General features: G+C 48.1%; 1 protein-coding gene and 2 pseudogenes across 1 annotated transcript; all 3 read left to right on the forward strand.

The window, feature by feature from the left end:
- The first annotated feature begins 37 nt into the window (after positions 1-37).
- Positions 38-17084, forward strand: LOC136449661 (leucine--tRNA ligase, chloroplastic/mitochondrial-like; annotated as a pseudogene).
- LOC136451172 (uncharacterized) lies at positions 7208-8209 on the forward strand. Its single transcript, XM_066451927.1, has one exon. The coding sequence runs from the start codon at positions 7208-7210 to the stop codon at positions 8207-8209; it is 1002 nt and encodes a 333-aa protein (XP_066308024.1).
- A 999-nt stretch (positions 17085-18083) lies between the features above and the next one.
- On the forward strand, positions 18084-19979 carry LOC136451741 (alpha-1,3-arabinosyltransferase XAT3-like; annotated as a pseudogene).
- Positions 19980-21471: the final 1492 nt, after the last annotated feature.

Genomic DNA, 21471 nt, shown 5'->3' on the forward strand with positions numbered 1-21471 from the left:
CCCCACCCCATCCCTCTCCCCCTCAAAAATTCTAAAACCTTATCCCAAACCGGGGCTATACATTTGGCCAGCAGGCTTGGGCGCTCAGCTCCCGCTCCCGCTCCCGCTCCCCGATGGCCTTGTCGCTGCAATGGCCCCTCCAACTCCCGCTCCAGCTCCAGGCGCGGCCTCCCGCCGTTACCGCGGGCCATCACTGGCGCCGCCACCGACTCCTCCCCGTCTGCCGCTCCCTGCCGCTCCTCCGAGCTCGCTGTTGTGCCAGCGCCGCCGCTGCGGCCGACACGGGGAAGGCGCAGGCGGCGGCGAGGAGGGCGTACCCGTTCGACGAGGTCGAGCCGAGGTGGCAGCGGCACTGGGAGGAGCACCGCACGTTCCGCACCCCGGACATCGGCGAGGGGCTCGACACCTCAAAGCCCAAGTGCTACATCCTCGACATGTTCCCCTACCCCAGGCAAGGTGCCCTCTGGCCATCTAATTTGCACCGCGCTGATTTGTGTGCTGCAGTCGTTCAAGTTCACTCTGGTTTTGTTAGCACTAAATTTGATTTATCTAGGAGCCGAATCTTCCTAAATCAGCACTAGACAGTGTTGCTCGTTGTTGAAACTATTTTCAAAATGTTGTGCAGCGGGGCTGGGCTGCATGTTGGGCACCCCCTTGGATACACGGCAACTGACATTCTGTCAAGGTTCAAGCGCATGAAAGGCTTCAACGTTTTGCATCCAATGGGATGGGATGCATTTGGTCTTCCTGCTGAGCAGTACGCTATTGAGGTCGTTTAGAACTTTCACTTTACTTTATGCCCTCATATAGCCTTCCATCTCAAAGGGTTATCATGTACTGTAGTTATCTGACATGGGTACTCTGTGCTCAGACGGGAACCCACCCAAAGATTACCACTGAAAGGAACATTGGGCGCTTCCGCACACAGGTAATATGCTCCATGTATATGTATTGTTGCTGCAAGTTTTGCCTCTAGCATGTAGAAGCTGTTATGGTAGCAACTAAATGGAGCTCTCATGCTTCTTTATGCATTCCCACTTTGATATGATTTGCACTTTTCAATCATTGCATTACCACTTGGTTGCCAAAAAAAAAAAGACTGGGTAATTGCCATTAGCCATGTTAGTCTATACTAAAAGTGCGCCCTGATGCTTGATCTGTATTTTTTTTTTCGAAAACGCGGGAGAGCTGCGCTTCTTTGTATTAGAGAGAAAGAGCTTGATCTGTATTATGAAATGACAAGCTTGCAGTGCCGATATGATCTTGGTACTGTCAAGTGTTCTAGAGCAATATAACCATTTATGCAGGTCTTAATAAGATGTAAAAAGAAGTAACCTGTATAACTCTTTTGTGGACCTTTTTTGTAATGCTTGTGGGGTGCTTCTTTGTGTAATCAGCCTGAAAGTTGTTCATGCAGTACCGAGCAATGTTTGATTTGTATCAACTGTACAGTTGAGTAGTTGAAAAATAATGCACTACATTTTCTTTTGAGAAAACACAAAAGAAATGTCCATGTCATCCCATTTAGAAAAAAAGGCGCTAATCTGCCATTCCATTTGTAGTTTCTGTGAAGCATGGAGACATGTTTACTTTTTTTAATGTCTCTACCTACTGAAAGAGAAGTAGAAGTATTATGTATCGTACTTTGACTACCAGTGGTTCATTAGGAAGATGTTTTCTCATTTTTGCAGCTTAAATCGTTAGGTTTTTCGTATGATTGGGATCGTGAAATCTCCACGACAGAGCCAGCTTATTATAAATGGACACAATGGATTTTCCTTCAACTGTTGAAGAGAGGACTTGCTTATCAGGTCAGAAAATACTATTTTCTGCCATTCTTGTTGAATCTTAGGTTACAAATGTGCTTATCATTCGTTATAATTCCTGTTTCACACTTTCTTTATTGCTAGTGATAAACTATTTTGTACTGTTCATCTTTAGGATTCTGTTTTTATGTTCTTAGTGTTGCATTTGTGGTTTTCAATGATTTTTAGGCTGGCATTGATATCTTGCAATCAGGCCGAGGTACCGGTCAATTGGTGCCCTGCTCTTGGAACTGTCCTGGCGAATGAAGAAGTTGTAGATGGTGTGAGTGAACGTGGTGGTTATCCTGTTGTACGAAAGGTATGTTGTAGAATCTGCGGAACTTGTTCATTTCAATGCATGGTTGCTAAGTACCTATATGCAGAAATGTCATATTGCGGCTATCCATTTCCTCCTCTGTTGTATAGCCAATGCGCCAGTGGATGCTGAGGATAACATCTTATGCTGATCGTCTTCTTGAAGATTTGAATGATCTTGATTGGCCTGAGAGTATCAAAGAAATGCAAAGAAACTGGATAGGGAGATCAAAAGGTGCTGAGCTTGTTTTTTCTGCAGTTGACCAGGAAGGACATGACCTAGGTGCCACTTTGTTGGTTTACACAACGAGGCCTGACACAATTTTTGGTGCAACGTGTGTACTTTGGTTTCTCTCTCTCTTTTGTCTTTTTGCATATTACTTGTTTATGGACCCGGATGGACAATATAGAAATGATTTTTTTTCTGCTGCAGATATCTTGTTGTGGCACCTGAGCATGTTTTACTGTCATCTCTAACATCTGAGGAACAACGAGCACATGTATGTTCTTTTGTCCTTAATTAACTATAGCATCATAAAAATTTGAAGTATATTATGGACTAATTGGAAATGGCAGGTAGAGGAATACAGGGAACTTTCAGCAAGAAAGAGTGAACTAGAAAGAACTGATCTTCAGAAGGAAAAAACTGGGGTTTTCAGTGGTTCTTATGCTAAGAACCCAGCAACCGGGGAAATCATTCCAATATGGGTGGCAGATTATGTTCTAGGAAGGTTTGTCAACATATGTTCCTTGTGTATTCTGATGTTGTCTTGTGCATTATCATTGTTTTGTTCATCTTGTTTCCGAAAGATCAAATGCTATAAACTCTACACTAGTTTGCTAGAGAACCTAGGTTTCTACATCTATTTAGTAAATACTTTATGCTTCTTATTGTAGTTTGGTAGAGAACCTTGGTTTTTTACATCTATGTAATAAAACTCTTCTTATGTAATATTATAGGCACAAGTCTTACTATAGTTTGCTTAATTCAGTTCTCCATATACATACATTTTCATTTTGGATCTATTGTTCTGTTTTCATCATAAACTTAATTTTGCTATCCAGTAAGGGACCTGATCACCTGGCAGAATATTGTTGCTACTCTTAAAATTGACCAATAAGCTATTGGAATTACCTTTATAATTTAATAAATATCTGAGGAAGATTTGAAAAAAATACACTTGTTACTATTGTTCCTGACTGTTTGTGCATTCTAATCTTTGGCTGCCTCCCTGCAGCTATGGCACTGGGGCTATCATGGCAGTGCCTGCACATGATTCTCGTGACCATGAATTTGCTGTGAAATATGAACTTCCAATCATTAAGGTTGTAAGTCCACCGAATGGTAATTGTGATCCAGTGGAGTCATATGAAGATGATGGCATCATGATTAATTCATCCAGTTCTTCATCTGGATTGAGTATTAACGGAATGCTTTCCCAAGATGCTGCTAAGAAGGTTATTGAGTGGGTAGAGAGTAATGGTTTTGGAAAGAAAAAGGTGCTTTCATCCTGCTTCATCGTATAATATGTTGTGCATACTACTTTCATCAGAATTTAATTGAGGAGAACCGAATATCAGGTTAACTACAAGCTTCGAGATTGGCTTTTTGCCAGACAGCGCTATTGGGGTGAACCTTTCCCTGTGAGCTACCTTGATGATACCAATGAAATGGTTCCTCTTTCAGAAGATGAGCTGCCCTTAACTCTTCCTGAATTGGATGATTTTACTCCGACTGGTACTGGGGAGCCACCTTTGACTAAAGCAACGAATTGGGTATGACTTTAAGCTGTTTGAGACATTACTGTGCAATGGCAATATATTGTTAGAAATCTAAAATAACCATAATGAAAGAAGAAATCAGAATGTCAAATGGGAAGGGGAGCATAGAGGTTGGGCTGTTTTAGATATAGAAGGGTGTAAGTGGCAAACACTTTGAGTTAGATAGGAAAAGGAAAATTTTGAAGGCAAGAAAATAATATAAAATTATGACTGTATTGCGTGAATCCCAAAATTGCATTAGAAATTGTATATAAAAGACCCATCCCAAAAGCCTTTTTTAGGGGGTAAAACACAAGTCCCCAAAAGTTGCATTTCATCCGTTTTTTGGGCTGCATTGCATTGTTCATCACTATGTCTTTTAGTTAGCACGTTAGAAAGACAATTGGTTGACATGAACATTGATTGTTGGAAACTACAAGAAACATCTGCCTACCAGTGTCATGCAATTTAGTTAAACTACCACTCTGAGTTCACCCCTCTCCCTGTTGGCAAAACTTGCATTTATCATTCTTTTACTCTTGCACATACTGAGCACATCTATTTACTATTTAACTGTTTTTACTGCCTTTCCAGGTTAGAACCATGGATCCTTTATCTGGGAAGCCCGCAAGAAGAGAAACAAGCACCATGCCACAATGGGCTGGATCTTGCTGGTAACTTTTATCATATTCTAACAATCATGAGGCAATGAGCATTTGGAGATTTTTTTCTAATATATAATAGGAGCCTTATTGTCTCATGGAAGAATGCATCAAATTCTAACATCATACTGTCATTTGGAAAACTGTTCCCACACTGTTGAAACATATCTTTTCTGGTTTTGCGAGTGGCTTGTGAGCCCTTACATCTTTAGTGTCATGAAATCATTATTTCAGGTACTATTTGAGGTTCATGGATCCCAAAAACTGCAGTATATTGGTTGACAAGGCTAAAGAAAGGTGCATCCTTGTTTCGTCTGTCATCTCCAATAAGGGGTGTGCTACATGGTAGAACTAACTTATTCTGATTCTCATATCACACAGGTATTGGGGTCCAGTTGACATCTACGTTGGCGGTGCTGAACATTCTGTCTTGCACTTGCTTTATGCAAGATTTTGGCACAAGGTAATTTTTATGTTCTAATACAAGTTTATGCGCTTCTATAGTTCCGTTAAAGGTGATGAAATTAGTTAATTCTCTTGTCCCATGCAAACCTTGTAGCTTAATTTGTTGATATCTTTGTGCAAGTGCTACCATGTTTGCATTACTATGATTTTGCCGAGAACATACTTGTAGCATGGTGTTAAGTCCTCCAGTTGTGGTTCTCGCATAAAAAAAAGTCCCCCCGCTGTATGTTCCCAAAAAGTATGGGTTAAGAGCATATCCCCCAATACCTCCCCTATTCCCTAAAACTCTCATATTGAGGTCACTGTGTTTTTTCCTTGCTCCAGCAGTCTCCCAATACTTATCCCTTTTTTGGTGACCACCAATAATCTCCCCTCAAATAAAGGAGGAGTTGCATCTCTGAAAGGTCCTAACGGCTAGAGGGGAGGGTAGCCTATTGAAAATTTCTACAACAACACTTAAACCAAGATGTTAGACAATTAAATGGCGAAGCGAGTGTTGCGTTAGCCTAATAAAAATGCAAGCCTCCTATCCACAATTCTAATTATCTATGATCTCTATATCACACAAGAGGCTAAGTCACTACCACTAAGTTACTGAGCTCGCAAAGACTAACTAAAGAGCATCACTAACCACTAGACAAGACACAAGCTAGCTCTCAAAACTAATTACACTAAAGAGCTTAGCTACACTGGGAAAGTAAATACAAGAGAGGTAGTGATATTTATACCGCCGTGGCAAGAGATGATCAATCAATCAATCACAATGAATATGATAGATATGTACATTAGGAAAGTGTATATTAGGCAAGTCTATATTAAGTATGATTAGCACCTGCCATGTATTGCATGTAACCTGCCATGTATTGGCTATATATATCAAGGTCACCCCCCCACGTTGGGTGTGTGGTGTTTTTCCTTCAATCTCTGTTATTCTACATGGTATCAAACAATGTTTTTGAGGCGCCACGGCGAGGCGCGGCGCCCGACCCCCTTCACAACGCCTAGGCGTTTGTGGCGGACACCTAGGCGACGCCATACACACATTTATTAGGCGCCATATGATCATCTTAATATATATGCTACTAAAATTCAGAAGCAAATCATACCTTAATATTGCAAGTCTTAGCATGTAATACCATAATAAATTAGCTACCAAGAGTGCTAGTGCACAACATAATAAAGTAGCAAAATAGCAAATCTGAAATCTCTCATCACTCAATAGCAACAAATTAGTTTCTAATATCATAATTGCTGGTAATGGAAGATGTACTCGCCATTGTGCTATTAGCTGTAACTGTAAAAACAAAGAACTCGAGCAGTTCCAGTCACCTCTCTGTAACAAAGCATGAGAGACAGGGAAAGAAACAGAGGAAGAGGGAAGGAAACAGAGGAAGAGGAGGGAAGCAGATGGCTGCAGAGGAGGGGAGGGAAAGCAGACTGCAGAGTACACGCCTCAAATATTTGGGAAAGCAGAGGAGGTAGGAGGGAAAGCAGAGGAGACGAGAGGCATACCAGGCGGAAGGGGAAGTACCCGACCAAGGCAAGGCAGAGCAGGTGCGGACGGATGTGCGGACTCGAGGCAGAGGCAGAGTCGCGATGTGCGAAGCAGGGGCGGCCGGCCGGTGGACTGGAGCAGAGGAGCAGCCAAGCGGAGCTCGAGGTAAGCCCGCCGCCTTCTCTCTTCCTCTTCCGGTCGCCCGGTCTTCCTGCCACCTTTCTCTTTTCCTCTCCCCTCGATCTCAGTCGTGGCCGCGGGTAAAGGCCTCGCACGGTAAATTTCCCGCGCGGAAGGGCCTATCTACTTCCCGCGCGGTCAATTTCCCCCCTGCGCAGTCGATTTCCCGCCGCGCAGCCACCGCGCAGTCGATTTCCTTTTGCGCGGTCGATTTCCCACGACCGCGAGGGCCACGGTCTTTTGGCGCCCTTCCCCTCGCGAACTAGCATCCGGCGTCCGCGGCGAGCTTGTAGGCGTCCGCCCGACGCCAAACCAGTCCTAGGCGACGCCTAATGCGATTAAGCGGACGCCATACCACTCCAGGTCGTGGCGCCCCCGACGCCCAGCCCCTCTGCCACGCCTTGTCGCCTAGGCGACGCCTCAAAAACATGATCAAAGACCGAGATCAATTAGATCCCGGACCTTCTGCTTCCGCCTCCTTCCTCCCCACCTCTCTCCTGGGCGCTCCTCCTCCCTGTGGCGAGATGTCTCCCAACGCCGATGCCTCGGCCGCAGCCGCTGCTGCCGCAGCCGCTGCTGCACCACCAACGCCGCAGGCCGTCGTCATCCACCCCTACACCGCCGTGAACGTGAAGACTCACATTCCGGTGACCCTGGAGATGAAGAATCCCAACTTCACCAAGTGGGCTTCGTTCTTCCAGGCCTTGTGTGGGAAATTCAGCCTTCGCCCCCACATCGACGGGCCAGCTCCTCCGGCTGCTGATCTATCATGGGACATTGCCGAGTGCACTGTCCGCGGCTGGATCCTCAACACCGTCGACGACTCGGTTCTTGATCTTGCCATCATCGACGAGAACCAGTCTGTCCGCGAGTTGTGGGTGGCGATTGAGGGCCTCTTTCGCTCCAACCGCGCGCCCCGGGCCGTCTTCCTGCTTGAGGAGTTTCACTCCTTGAAACAGGGTGACTCGACGATTGACGAGTACTGCCAGCGCCTCAAGATCAAGGCCGCCGCTCTTCGTGACGTCGGCCACACCATCGAGGACTCCCAACTCGTCCTCAGCCTCCTACGCGGCCTCAACCCGCGCTACACTGCCACTGCCGACGACATCGCCAACTCCCCCGAGCTGCCTTCCTTCTCCAGGGCGCGAGAAATGCTCTCCCTCAAAGAGCTGCGCCTCGCCAACGACGAGAAGACCACGACTGCATCTGCCATGGTGGCCGCCTCTGGTTCCACCTGCACTTCTCCAGGATGCCGCCCCTCCTCCTCTGTGGCCACTGGCGCTGCTCCCAAGGGCTCTGGGGGCGGCAAGAAAGGCAAGGGCGGCAAGAAACAGGGCGGCTGGCGCGGCCAAGGCAACGGCGCTGGCTGGCAGCAGGGTAGCGGCAGTGGACAGCAAGGGGGCAACCGCCCCATGGGGCCCTGGTTCTGCTACAACCCATGGGCCTTTCAGGGCGGTGTTCCTCCTCCAGGCAGCAGCTGGCAGCAGGGCAACAGCCCCGGCGGCTGGCCCCCTCACGGTGACTAGGGCGGGCGCGGCCAGGGCATCATGGGTGCCAGTCCGCAGGCCCACACCGTCTTCGCTCCCCCTCCGCCAGCTCCATCCGCTCCACTGTGGGATCAGGCCGGCCTCATCGCCGCCTTGAACCAGATGGCGCTCCAGAACTCCTGCTGGGTCATGGACTCCGGCGTCACCTCCCACATGCACAACTCGGATGGTATACTCCTCTCCCGTCAACCCTCTTCTATCCCATCCATCACTGTTGGCAGCGGTCATCATCTTCCTGTCTCTTGCTCCGGCAGCTCCACATTACCAGGCCACGCGTCTCCTCCCTTCTCGCTTCGCAATGTTCTAGTTGTCCCCTCTCTAGTGCGCAACTTACTTTCAGTTCGCCAATTCACTCGTGACAACAATTGCACTATCGAATTTGACGCATTTGGTTTTTTTGTTAAGGACCTGCAGACCAGACGCGTGATTCTTCGCTCCAATAGCTCCGACGGCCTCTACACCGTCCCTGCCACGCCACAAGCCAACCTCGCCACCTCCACCGACCTATGGCATCATCGTCTTGGTCATCCAGGAGCTGCTGCCCTACATTTGCTTAGACAAAATAATTCCATTTCCTGTAATAAATCAGCTCATACTCTTTGTCACTCATGTCAACTTGGCAAGCATGTGCGGCTGCCTTTTGGCAATTCCAGTTCAGTTTCCTCTTTACCTTTTGAGCTTATACACTGTGATGTTTGGACATCCCCGGTTGCTAGTATTTCTGGTGCACAGTACTACCTTGTCATCCTCGATGACTTCACCCACTTTTGCTGGACCTTCCCCCTAGTCCACAAGTCCGAGGTAGCTACTCACATCACTCAGTTCTGCGCCTTCGTCCACACACAGTTCAACCTTCCTGTCAAGGCTGTTCAGGCCGACAATGGCACTGAATTCGTCAACAATGCCCTCGCCACCTTCTTCGCCTCTAGCGGCATTCACTTACGTCTCTCCTGCCCTTACACCTCCCCTCAAAACGGCAAGGCTGAACGTATCATCCGTTCTCTGAACAACATGTCGCACGCTGCTCATCCACGCCCGCATGCCACCCAAATATTGGGCAGAGGCGCTAGCTACAGCCACATATCTCCTCAACAGGCGCCCCTGCTCAGCCATTCACCATAGAGTTCCCTATGAGCAACTTTTCAAGCAGTCCCCAGACTACACTATTCTTCGTGTCTTCGGTTGCCTCTGCTATCCCAACCTCGCCGCCACTTCCAAACACAAGCTGGCCCCTCGCTCCACAGCCTGTGTCTTTCTCGAATACCCTTCCTCTCACAAGGGTTATCGGTGTCTCGACCTCACAACTAGACGGATTATCATCTCCCGTCATGTTGTCTTCGACGAGACTCACTTTCCGTTCAGCACTGACCCCACCAGTGAGCCCCCAAGCTCTCTGGATTTTCTTCTTCCAGGTCCTGCCGCGCCGGTGCACCACACTGCCACCATGGTGCCCCCTGCGGTCGCTCCGTCGCCAGTCGCCGCTGAGCAGCCGTGACGCCGAGCTCAACTGGAGGAGCTTGCTGAGGACCCCGCCATCCTACAGATTGGCCCGGTCCTTACTCCTGACACGGCTGCTCCTGCTCTGACCGGTCCACCTCTACGGGTCTACGTTCAGCGGCGTGCTGGTGCTCCCGCACCGGCTGCTGAGCCGGCTCCTGCACCACTGTCTGCACCAGTCGTGGAGGTGCCCCCGTCGGCGCCCGCTGTTCCAGAACAGCCGGCTCCTGCTCCAGTTGTGGCGGCCTCTCCGCCACCTCCTACCTCGAGCCGACCTGTGACGCGCCTCCAGACAGGCTCGCTGAAGCCTGTTGATCATTACGGCTTCCCATCGTCTGCTCACGTCGCCGCCGCCTCCACTGCCTCACCCATTCCCCGTGACTACAGAGGGGCCCTTGCCGACCCCCAGTGGCGCGCGGCCATGGCTGAGGAGTACAAGGCTCTCGTCGACAACGACACGTGGCGACTCGTTTCCCGGCCCCCAGGTGCCAACGTGGTGACAGGCAAGTGGATCTTCCGGCACAAGTTCCACTCCGATGGCACCCTGGCTCGTCACAAGGCTCGCTGGGTCGTTCGCAGCTTCACCCAGCGCCACGGCATCGACTACGACGAGACGTTCAGCCCCGTCGTCAAGCCTGCCACCATTCGGGTCGTCCTCAGCATCGCCGCTTCTCGTCAGTGGCCCATCCACCAGCTGGACGTGAAGAATGCTTTTCTTCACGGTCACCTGCACGAGACGGTCTACTGTCAGCAGCCCCCCGGCTTCGTCGACCCGGCGCGTCCCGACGCCGTCTGTCTTCTTCAGCGCTCCCTCTACGGCCTCAAGCAGGCCCCGCGGGCGTGGCACCAGCGCTTCGCCACGTACGTTCGACAGCTCGGCTTCGTCGCTTCTGCCACCGACACCTCCCTCTTCGTCTACACTGAGGGCGGCGCCAGTGCCTACTTGCTGATGTACGTCGACGACATCGTCCTCACGGCTTCCTCGGATGCTTTGCTCCGCCGCATCATCGGTCGCCTTCACTCTGAGTTTGCCATGACGGACCTTGGGGAGCTCCATCACTTCCTGGGGATCTCCGTCACTCGCTCCTCCGACGGGCTCTTCCTCAGCCAAAGGCAGTATGCGGTGGATCTTCTTCAGAAGGCGGGCATGGCCGAATGTCACTCGACATCGACACCTGTCGACTCTCGTGCCAAGCTCTCTGCCACGGAGGGTGCTCCCGTCGCCGACCCCGCCACGTACCGGAGTCTCGCCGGCTCACTTCAGTACTTGACGCTCACTCGCCCCGACCTGGCGTATGCTGTGCAGCAGGTGTGCCTCTTCATGCATGATCCGCGCGAAGCTCACCTTGCGCTGATCAAGCGCATACTTCGGTATGTGAAGGGCACACTGTCGGCTGGCCTCCACATCGGTACTGGGCCTATCGACAAGTTGATTGCCTACTCCGACGCTGACTGGGCAGGGTGCCCCGACTCCCGCCGCTCCACTTCAGGCTTCTGCGTCTTCCTCGGCGACAGCTTGGTGTCTTGGTCGTCCAAACGGCAAACCACGGTGTCCCGGTCCAGTGCGGAGGCCGAGTACCGAGCTGTTGCTCATGTGGTCGCAGAGTGCTGTTGGCTTCGACAGCTTCTTCAGGAACTTCACGTTCCATTGAAGGTCGCCACAGTTGTCTACTGTGACAACGTCAGCGCTGTCTATATGACAGCCAACCCGGTCCACCACCGCCGTACCAAGCACATTGAGATCGACATCCATTTCGTCCGTGAGAAGGTGGCTCTCGGCGAGGTTCGCGTTCTCCATGTGCCGTCCAAGTATCAGTTCGTTGATATCATGACAAAGGGGCTGCCGATTCAGCTCTTTGAGGATTTTCAGTCCAGTCTGTGCATCTGGAATCCTGACGCTTCGACTGAGGGTGGCTGATAGATATGTACATTAGGAAAGTGTATATTAGGCAAGTCTATATTTAGTATGATTAGCACCTGCCATGTATTGCATGTAACCTGCCATGTATTGGCTATATATATCAAGGTCACCCCCCCACGTTGGGTGTGTGGTGTTTTCCCTTCAATCTCTGTTATTCTACAGAATACCAATGAAATCCTCGAAGACAAGATGACACAATAATTTTTCACCGAGGTTCACTTGCTTGCCGGCAAGCTAGTCCCCGTTATGGCGATACACTCACTTGGAGGTTCACGCGCTAATAGGCATCACATGCCTAACCCGCAATCGAGTGCCGCACAACCAACACAAGATGAGGATCCACAAACCACGAGCAATCCACTAGAGTACCTTTTGGCTCTCTGCCGGGGAAAGGTCAAGAACCCCTCACAATCATCACATCGGAGCCGGAGACAATCACCACTCTCCGCTCGACGATCATCGCTGCACCAAACCGTCTAGGTGGCTGCAACCACCAAGAGAAACAAACGAAATCCACAGCGAAACACAATCACCAAGTGCCTCTAGATGCAATCACTCAAGCAATGCACTTGGATTCACTCACAATCTCACAAAGATGATGAATCAATGATGGAGATGAGTGGGAGGGGGGCTTTGGCTTAGCTCACTAGGTTGCTATGTCAATGAAAATGGCCAAGAGAGTGAGCAAGAGCCGGCCATGGGGCTTAAATAGAAGCCCCCACAAAATAGAGCCGTTAGGCTCTCATTGCCTGCCTCCACGAGGCAACCGGACGCATGGTGAGAGATGACCGGACGCTCGGCCCCCTGCGTTCGGTCGCGGATCAAGCGCCACGCGTCCCCGTGTTCAACCACCGCCGCCTAATCCCAACGGTCAAGTAGCTCAGCACCAACGGCTAAGTCACGATCGGACGCTCGGCAACATGACCTGATGCACCCCCGTGGCGTCTGATCGCACGCGCGCCCGAGCCAACAAGGTGGCGACCTGACGCACCAACGCCCTGACCGGCCGCGCCACCAACGTGGCGTCCGGTCACTTCCAAAGAGCTCCCCGAGCGCCTTTTTCGTGACCTGACGCGTCCGGTCAACGGTGACCGGACCCACGCCAGCGTCCGCTCCTTCCTTCCTCTTCTCAGAGAGCTTGTGTCAGCGCACATTACGGCTGACTGGACGCACCTCCACCGAGTGCGGTCAACAGCCCCTTCAGAGTCTGGTCATCAAGACCGAGGCCACACCACTGCTTCACCACTAACCGGACGCGCAGGTCCAACGTCCGGTCCTGTGTCCGGTCAGCTCCACTGACCTCCTCGACTCCACCAACTTCGCCACCCTTGATCTAATGTGCCGACCACCACCTTGTGCACGTGTGTTAGCATATTTTCACAAACATTTTCAAGGGTGTCAGCACTCACTAGAATCTAAATGTATATGCAATTAGTTAGAATATCTAGTGGCACTTTGATAACCGCATATCACGACGAGTTTCACCTCTCTTAATAGTACGGCTATGTATGCTAAATGTGATCACACCCACTAGGTGTCTTGATCATCAAAACAAAATGGCCCTATGGAATTCACCTTTGCCTTGAGCCTATTTTGTTTTTCTCTTTCTTCTTTTCTAAGCCTGAGCACTTGATCATCACCATGGCTATCACCACCATCATCATGATGTTCATCATTTGCTCCACCACTTGGAATGTGCTATCCTATCTCATGATCACTTAGAGTAGAAGGGTTAGCATCTAGGGTTTCATCAATTCACCAAAACCAAACTAGAGCTTTCAATCTCCCCCAATAGCATGGGGCCCATCATCTTTTTCCCTACACACCTGTGGGCCTCATCTTTTATCTGGGTATTGAAGATTCACAAAAATAATATTGGGCTACCCGAATACCTACATATTGGGGATAGATTATTGGCAGATTGGTGGAGATACTCTAAGACTCGCCTGTGGCAATGGTGTCCCCATATTTGTAAGAGCCAGCTTTGAGGTGCCTTTTCTCGACTTACCAAGCAATGCCTTCAGGATGTCTCTCCCCTTGGGCTTAGTTTTAAATATGATTAGGGTTTTGGTGCATGAAGTTTTGATTAATATCACGGACTCCTGAATTGGCTATTTTTAAAGTTATACAATATACATCAGAAATTTAGTTCCTGTTAGTCCAAATTCATTGCTCTTAGAAAATCTGGGGACCAGTGGTTAATATCTGGGTTTCAATGGTTTTCTCCCTTATTCTACCAATATACATCAGAAATTTAGCTCCTGTTAGCCAAAATTCATTGCTCTTAGAAAATCTGGGGACCAGTGGTTAACATCTGGTTTTCAGTGGTTTTCTCAATTGTTCTACCATATACTGTCGTCTGGCCTTCCTTTATTCTAACTAAGTGGTGTTTCATAGGTTCTTTATGACATGGGTGTAGTCTCCACTAAAGAGCCTTTCAAGTGCCTGATAAATCAAGGATTGATACTAGGAGAAGTAGGTGACACAACTTTGTGCCAAAACTTCTACATGTTCATGAATGATTTTATTGCTGCTAATAAATGCTGTAACAGGTTGAGTATACTGCATATAGAGACAATGAAGGCAGATGGGTTTCTGCAGACTCAGACTCAAGTTTGATTGATTGCTACCAAGAAAAAGTAGCTGCAGATAAGGTCTGCGTCTGGTACTTGTGTTCATTATCAATTGGTGCGATAAACGTTTGGGGTTTGATTTTTTTTTCTGCTTCATTTTTTGCAAGGTTACAAAAGTTGGAGATCAGTATGTTCTGAAGGATGATCCAAACATTCGTTTGAATGCTCGTGCCTACAAGATGAGTAAAAGTCGAGGGAATGTCATCAACCCTGATGATGTTGTTTCAGAATATGGTGCTGATTCTCTTCGCTTGTACGAAATGTTCATGGGGCCATTGAGGTGTGTATAAATATTTACAGATGAAGATGAAGTACAATTGCTTAGACAAAGTTGATGGGATATATGGTACTTCCAGAGATTCAAAGACATGGAGCACTGGGGGAATCGAAGGTGTGCACCGGTTCCTTGGAAGAACATGGAGACTCATAGTTGGTCCACAATTACCTGATGGATCATATAATGATGGAACCACGACTACTGAAGATGAACCAACCTTGGATCAGCTTCGAGTTCTTCACAAATGTATTGCAAGGGTAGGTCACAGTTGTCACTGTTAGCAGTTAACACTCTTTTCGCTCATGCACTCTGAAATATAAACCATGCAAAATGTTTAGCATATCAGCTATTTGCGGTGAACTTTTACGACCAAAGATGATTCTTTGGGTATATTCTTTCTCATGTCTTCTCTTCACTGCCTCTTCCATGTAAGGTTTAGCCTATCCCTGCCTCTTATGTTATATGCACACCTTAGGATGTCATTATGCACCAGTGCCTCTGAGGCCTCTGTTAGGCATGTCTAAACCATCTCAATTGATGTTGCCATGTTGGACAAGCTTTTTTTTCAATTGGTGCCTCCCCCTAACTTATCATGTATATCGTTGCTTTAGGAACTTCGAATGTAAATGAATTAACATGATCTCTAGTTCTCTACAAAGGAAATTAATCAAGCTATTTAGGAATATATAAACTATTGCTACTATTCATGTGAATACTTCGCATGTGCAGTACGTCCTAGCCATAACACGGGTGTCCTATAACTTTCAAGTACACAATAAGAGAAAATCAGGCCCATCTTATAACATTCAGGTTGATGTGTGGTAGTAAGGATAGTAGGATACACACTATGTCATCCCACAACTTATTCAACCTGCCATTTTAGTTACTTTTTATTAGAGATATGTATAGTCTAGAGATATGTATGTACTTTACTTGTACTCCAAGTTGTATCTTGACTATATATATGAAAGTCGCCCCTCCCTTAATAGGTGTGAGGTGTTCCCTAATTCTCTACAATTTTATACTTATTAGATCCAATAATAGAGGTGGCTAGTTCTATGCTTATTTATCAGTTTCCATGCGAAAAGTTATGCCCATGCCTAGGTGGGATTGACACAAATAGAATTGTAATTACATACAGTTTTTCCCTCCTATTTCAATGTTTTATAATGTTCAGTGTAGTCATAATGCAGAACATGATTTGTTAGTGATCATTTTCATTTTTTGTACTGTTGTGATTGACTAATTGTGGCTGATGACTGACTGATGTATTATTTGGTATTTTGGTTTGTATAGGTCACGGAGGAAATTCAGGAAACAAGATTTAACACTGCAATATCTGCAATGATGGAGTTTGTGAATGCTGCATACAAGGTGAAACCAAACTTCTCTTAATTTCTCTAGCAATATTAGACTTTAGAAATATTTTGGATTGACCAAGTGCAAGTAAAACTAATATCCTCATCGTCAAGTACTTCCATTCTGCTCTATTCCTTTTTACACAATGGAAATTACTAGTCAACATTGGCTCTATTGGATCATGCCATGTCCAAAATGACATGCATTTATATAGAGAGGGAGCTAACTAGCTAAGGTTGTATATTTCCATGATTTACGGAAGAACATGATGTGACTCTTATTTTGTTTTACAGTGGGAAACCCAGCCAAAAACTGTTATTGAATCCTTTGTTCTGCTGCTTTCACCCTTCGCACCACACTTGGCTGAGGAGCTTTGGTTTCGCCTCGGACATCCACGATCATTGGCCTATGAACAGTTTCCAGAGGTATCATTAAACCTATCCTGCTTCAGCGCATCACCCCTTGTCGCTGAATGACATACATTTATGATTCTTTCGAAGATGTAAATCTAGTCAGAATGTTTGTACTGCTTGTTCATGGTTGCTAGGTACTAAAACAACCTAATCTGAATAAGCATAGAAGACACTGCAGTGTTTTCCTGCATGTTCAAGAAAGAAGTTGTGTGGGAATAGTATGCCTACAGTACATGACAAGGATTTGCTACCAGTTGCTACCATGATGCCTTAAAGAGTACTTTACAATGATGCATCTCACCCATGCATGAAATATTGTGTTTTATGGCATATAAAACAACACTGAGCCATTTTTCTTTTGCCCAGGCAAAAAGTGAGTATCCTGGAGGAATCAAAGCTTGTACTCCCTGTCCAAATCAATGGAAAGACCAGGGGTACAATCCTTGTTGACAAAGCGTGCTCTGAGGATGATGTTTTCCAAATTGCAGCCTCAGATGAGAAACTCTCCAAATATTTTGATGGAAAAGGCATCAGGAAGAGAATTTATGTGCCTGGAAGGATCTTGAATGTTATCTTAGATCAACAAAAGGCAAGGACCTGATAATTGCTCTTGCTTTTCCGTTTATCTCGCTATGAGTCAGGAGTAGTTGATAGAGATTAATGAGACATGACAAATCTGTAAATTTGTTTTTTAGCACTTGCAGTTTACTGCCATGCAACATTTTTTGTATTTAATAGTGTATTTACATGGAAACATTTTCCCCTCTTGGGTTACTATTTCCTACATAGGTAAGAGGCCACTCTTGGTTTACAATGCTTAAATTCAAAGCACAGGTTGTGCCCAACGATCTGACACTATACTCTCCATTTTGCTCACACAGTTTTTCAGACTTTGTTGCTCAGATCATATGTTGCTTCAGTTTTTAGCAAGGAGGATTTGACTGAGTAGAAACCCCCATGTATGTAGTTATTCACTAAAAAAGAGTTGGATCACCTAACTGGAACAATTCTCTCTTCAGTCTAACACCTAACAACCACTGATGATGACCTTTTTATCGTGTTCTGGTTCATGTGTACTGCAACTAATTCTGAACAGGTACCCATTCAGATTTATTGTTATTTTGAAGGGCGGGCCTGGTGCAAGCGGTAGAGTCTTACCGCCTGTGATCGGAAGGTCCCGGGTTCGAGTCGCGGTCTCCTCGCATTGCACAGGCGAGGGTAAGGCTTGCCACTAACGCCCTTCCCCAGACCCCGCACAGAGCGGGAGCTCTCTGCACTGGATACGCCCTTTTTGTTCTGATTTGGCTGTGCACCATCCTGTGTTCCCTATACTAGATTTAGTTTGAGTTTGAAAAAAGCATGTTCTCCAGTGATTTAGTTTGAGTTTGAAAAAAGCATGTTCTCCAGTGATTTAATAGTTTAATTTGAAATTTTGTATCCTACTTTTATCTGTGGATACACTCTGATAAGTAATCAAAAATCTGCCTCGTTTGAGAGCGTCTTCTGCAATATTTTGCTTTCTACTGTAACAAGCATGCAGACTTATATAGCAGTGCACACTAACCACATTCCTACCAAACCAAAAGGTGAGCGAGACACATAGCTTGCTTTTGTTTCTTTTCTCCGTGGAGTTTGCTCATCTAACTTTGCACGAGAACCCATTCAGTAGCTGTGCTTCCTATTCTGCTGTTGGAGCCTGAAGAATCTCTCAACAAACAGCCACTTGTTTTAGTCCAGATGTCTGAACTAACACTCTAACAGAGGAACAACAGAATGTTCCTAATGTCAGATGGAAACGAATATAAAGCATGGCAACTACTCAAAGGATGGCCTTACTATTTCTGTGTGTCAGTCATAGATGAAGGTTTTAGCATTACAAGATGGCATGCGAGAAGAAAAGTTTTACTGTCAGGTTTGGATTGGTGCTTCTTGCAGGATGCATTCTTGTGCCGATGTCACTTGCCACAATGTTCCGGCATTCCGCGGTTCCTCTGCAAACATGTAAGTTCTTGCACTAACCCTGACTCTTAACCTTAGTGATGCTTATTTGACTTCTCTTATCGTTGTGTTCGCAGTGAGCTTGTTGTTTTCAGTAGGTCCGGCTACTTCAGTAATGTGGGGAGAGGAAAGATTAGGCTCTCATCGTTACGGTATGTCAAAGCATATGTCATACTCAGTCACTCAGACAAAAAAAAAAAGCATTCAGAGAAGTTGACAGTATAGATTCATTAACGCATATGTTCAAGCAATCTGACCTGGAACCTCACTCACTCGAGATAGACGATCAAACAGAAAGAAGCTTGGACAATGTCGGCCAGAAGACTCAGCTCTTGTCTATAATGTTGCAGGTAGAAACAAAGGGCCTGTGCTGTGCGACTTTTCGAGCTCGAGATCCGACGTGTGCGAGCTGAAAGGCGACGTCCGCAGTCCTCCCCAACGCCACCATCGTCGTCCGCCATCCGTGGGCGAGGCGTCAATCATGGAAGATGAAGCCGCACGGCAGGAAGAACGACCGGCACGCGCTCGCCCGCGTCACTGAGGTGACGGTGGCGTCGTCGCATCACACCGCCGGCGCTGCTCCCCGATGCACGGCCATCCACACCGCCCCGGCGGTCGTATTCTCTGTCGGCGGCTACGCGGGGAACATGTTCCACGACCTGACGGACGTGCTCGTCCCGCTGTTCATAACCACGCGCCGGTTCGGCGGCGACGTGCACCTCCTCGTCAGCAACGCCCAGCCATGGTGACTCGACAAGTTCAGGCCTCTGCTCGTTGGATTCTCCCGGCACGCAGTAGTGGACATGGGCAGGGGAAGCAGGGGCGTGCTCTGCTACCCCCACGTGATCCTAGGCCTCGAGTTCCACAAGGAGATGAGCGTGGACGCCGCGAGGACCGCCTGGGGAGTACTCCATGGCCGACTTCACCCTCCTCGCCCGACGATCCTACGGCCTGACTCGGGACACGGCCATCCGTCTCAGCGACGGCAACCGTTCCTCCGCCGTCCGCCCCAGGCTGCTCCTCATCTCCCGGAAGTCGACCCGAGCGTTCACCAACGCCGGCGCCATCGCGCAGGCCGCCGCCGCGCTCGGGTTCGAGGTGGTGGTGGGCGAGCCGGCGCGGCACGCGGACCTGCCGTCGTTCGCGCGGGTGGTGAACTCGTGCGACGTGCTGGTGGGCGTGCACGGCGCCGGGCTGGCGAACCTGGTGTTCCTCCCCGCGGGGGCCGTGGTGGTGCAGGTGGTGCCGCTGGGCGGGCTGGACGCGATGGCCGCGGAGGACTTCGGCGCGCCCGCGCGCGACGCGGGGCTCCGGTACGTGCACTACGGCATCTCCGTGGAGGAGAGCACGCTGGCGAGGCAGTACCCGCGCGACCACCGCGTGCTGAGGGACCCCGCGGCGGTGAGAAGGGAGGGGTGGATGGCGCTGCGGGCGGCGTACCTGGTGGGCCAGAACGTGACGATCGATGTCCACCGGTTCAGTGGCGCCTTGCGCCGCGCCATGGAGCTTCTCCTCCAGACCCACGAGTGACCGGACGGCCCATGTTCTCTTCTGCAATTACGGCCCAAGCCTTTGAGGGTATCGAGCAGCCTCGTTGTATACGGCGGCCTAGTAAGGTAGTTCCAGCCTTGATGGGCCAATATGCTGTGCTGGTGTATTGCTGTCAGGTATATTTGGTCCGCTTGTGTTATAAATTATTAGATGTTTTAATTTTTTTACAAATATATTTCTATTTTATTTTATATCTAGACATAATATATATTTAAGTGTATATAAAAAACTATGTATATCTAGAAAAAAAACTAAAACAACTTATAATTTAGAATAGAGAGAGTATATATCTAAGGCAGTGACAAAACAAAGTCCAACACTGTTTTAGGATCCGAGCGACAGTTCAGGCCTTATTCGTTTGTGCTAGAAATCAAAGGGAATAAAAGGAATTGGAGGGGATTGAGTGGGGTTGAGGGAATTTTGACTTGCAGGGGATTTATTCCTCTCAATCGTTCTCAATCCCTTTGATTTCAAAATCAAAGGAACAGACCGATTTCCCACCGGGGCTGGTTTTCAAATAAAAGTACTTGCCTTGAGTGACCCGTGGAGTGATCATGGGAATGTGACGTCCTTCGCCGCCTTGGATGTTACATCGATCTCGTTGTAGAGCATAGACTGATAGACGTAATCATGCTTAAGTTGTACCGTTAGACTAAAAATATTGACATCTACAAACTACAATTACTAAAATAAAGCTATCAAAACATATTTCAAAGTGGATTTAATGGAACAAAATGATGTTTTACGTACATGCTAATTTATTTTTCTATACTATATGAGTTTTTGTCCGAAAGTCTGATTTATGATAAAAGCGAAACGACGTACATTTGGAATTGAATAAGTATGCCGTTTGCAGGCTTATTAGATGGAGCGAGAAGCCGCGTGATGGAGCAATTTGCACGCCGGGCACCTCACCGATTGAACTCGTGATTTGTTCGGCTGGTCTATAAGCCGCTTGTGCTGATTTGTACGGCTGATTTATTGGGAGAGAAAAATATTGTACCATAACTAAAGCCGACTTATAATGGCAGCCGAACAGAGCCGTGGCTTCATCCACCGCTTGTGCCAGGTGACAAAGAGGACACCCTGTTTTTCAGTTCAAAGATGGCATTGCCATTTTTTCTATTCGAATTTGAGATGAAACAAGGACACATGTGTATTCCGTGAAGTCACCCTGTACATGGTCCGGTTTATCCGGTCTTTGAGCAAAAACCGACCCAGACCATTGAGACAGCAGTTTCAGCGGTTTCAAACCCGCGGGTTAAGCGGTTTCCACGGGCTGGGCAAAAATGTATTAGCGCAGGCAAGCAGCAGCCAGCCATGACGGTCACGCTGGTTGGCGGCGACCACGGAGCGAGAGCCGCGGCGAGGTCGACGGCGACCGCCGAGCGAGCCCTGGCACTCTCATTGTGGTGCAAGTAGCACGGCCTGAGGAAGCTCTGCATGGAGGACAGCTGCTCGCTCCCAAGAGGCTCGCTGAGCTGCGCACGGTGCGGGGGTTGAAAGCTCTCGAGCTCGCGCGCGCCATGTCATCGAAGACCGCCAGCAGGGGCCACTCGTCGCCGGCGGCCGTGTCACGCGCTGTGTGTTTG

Source organism: Miscanthus floridulus, chromosome 5, assembly GCF_019320115.1.
Source record: "Miscanthus floridulus cultivar M001 chromosome 5, ASM1932011v1, whole genome shotgun sequence".
Taxonomy (NCBI): domain Eukaryota; kingdom Viridiplantae; phylum Streptophyta; class Magnoliopsida; order Poales; family Poaceae; genus Miscanthus; species Miscanthus floridulus.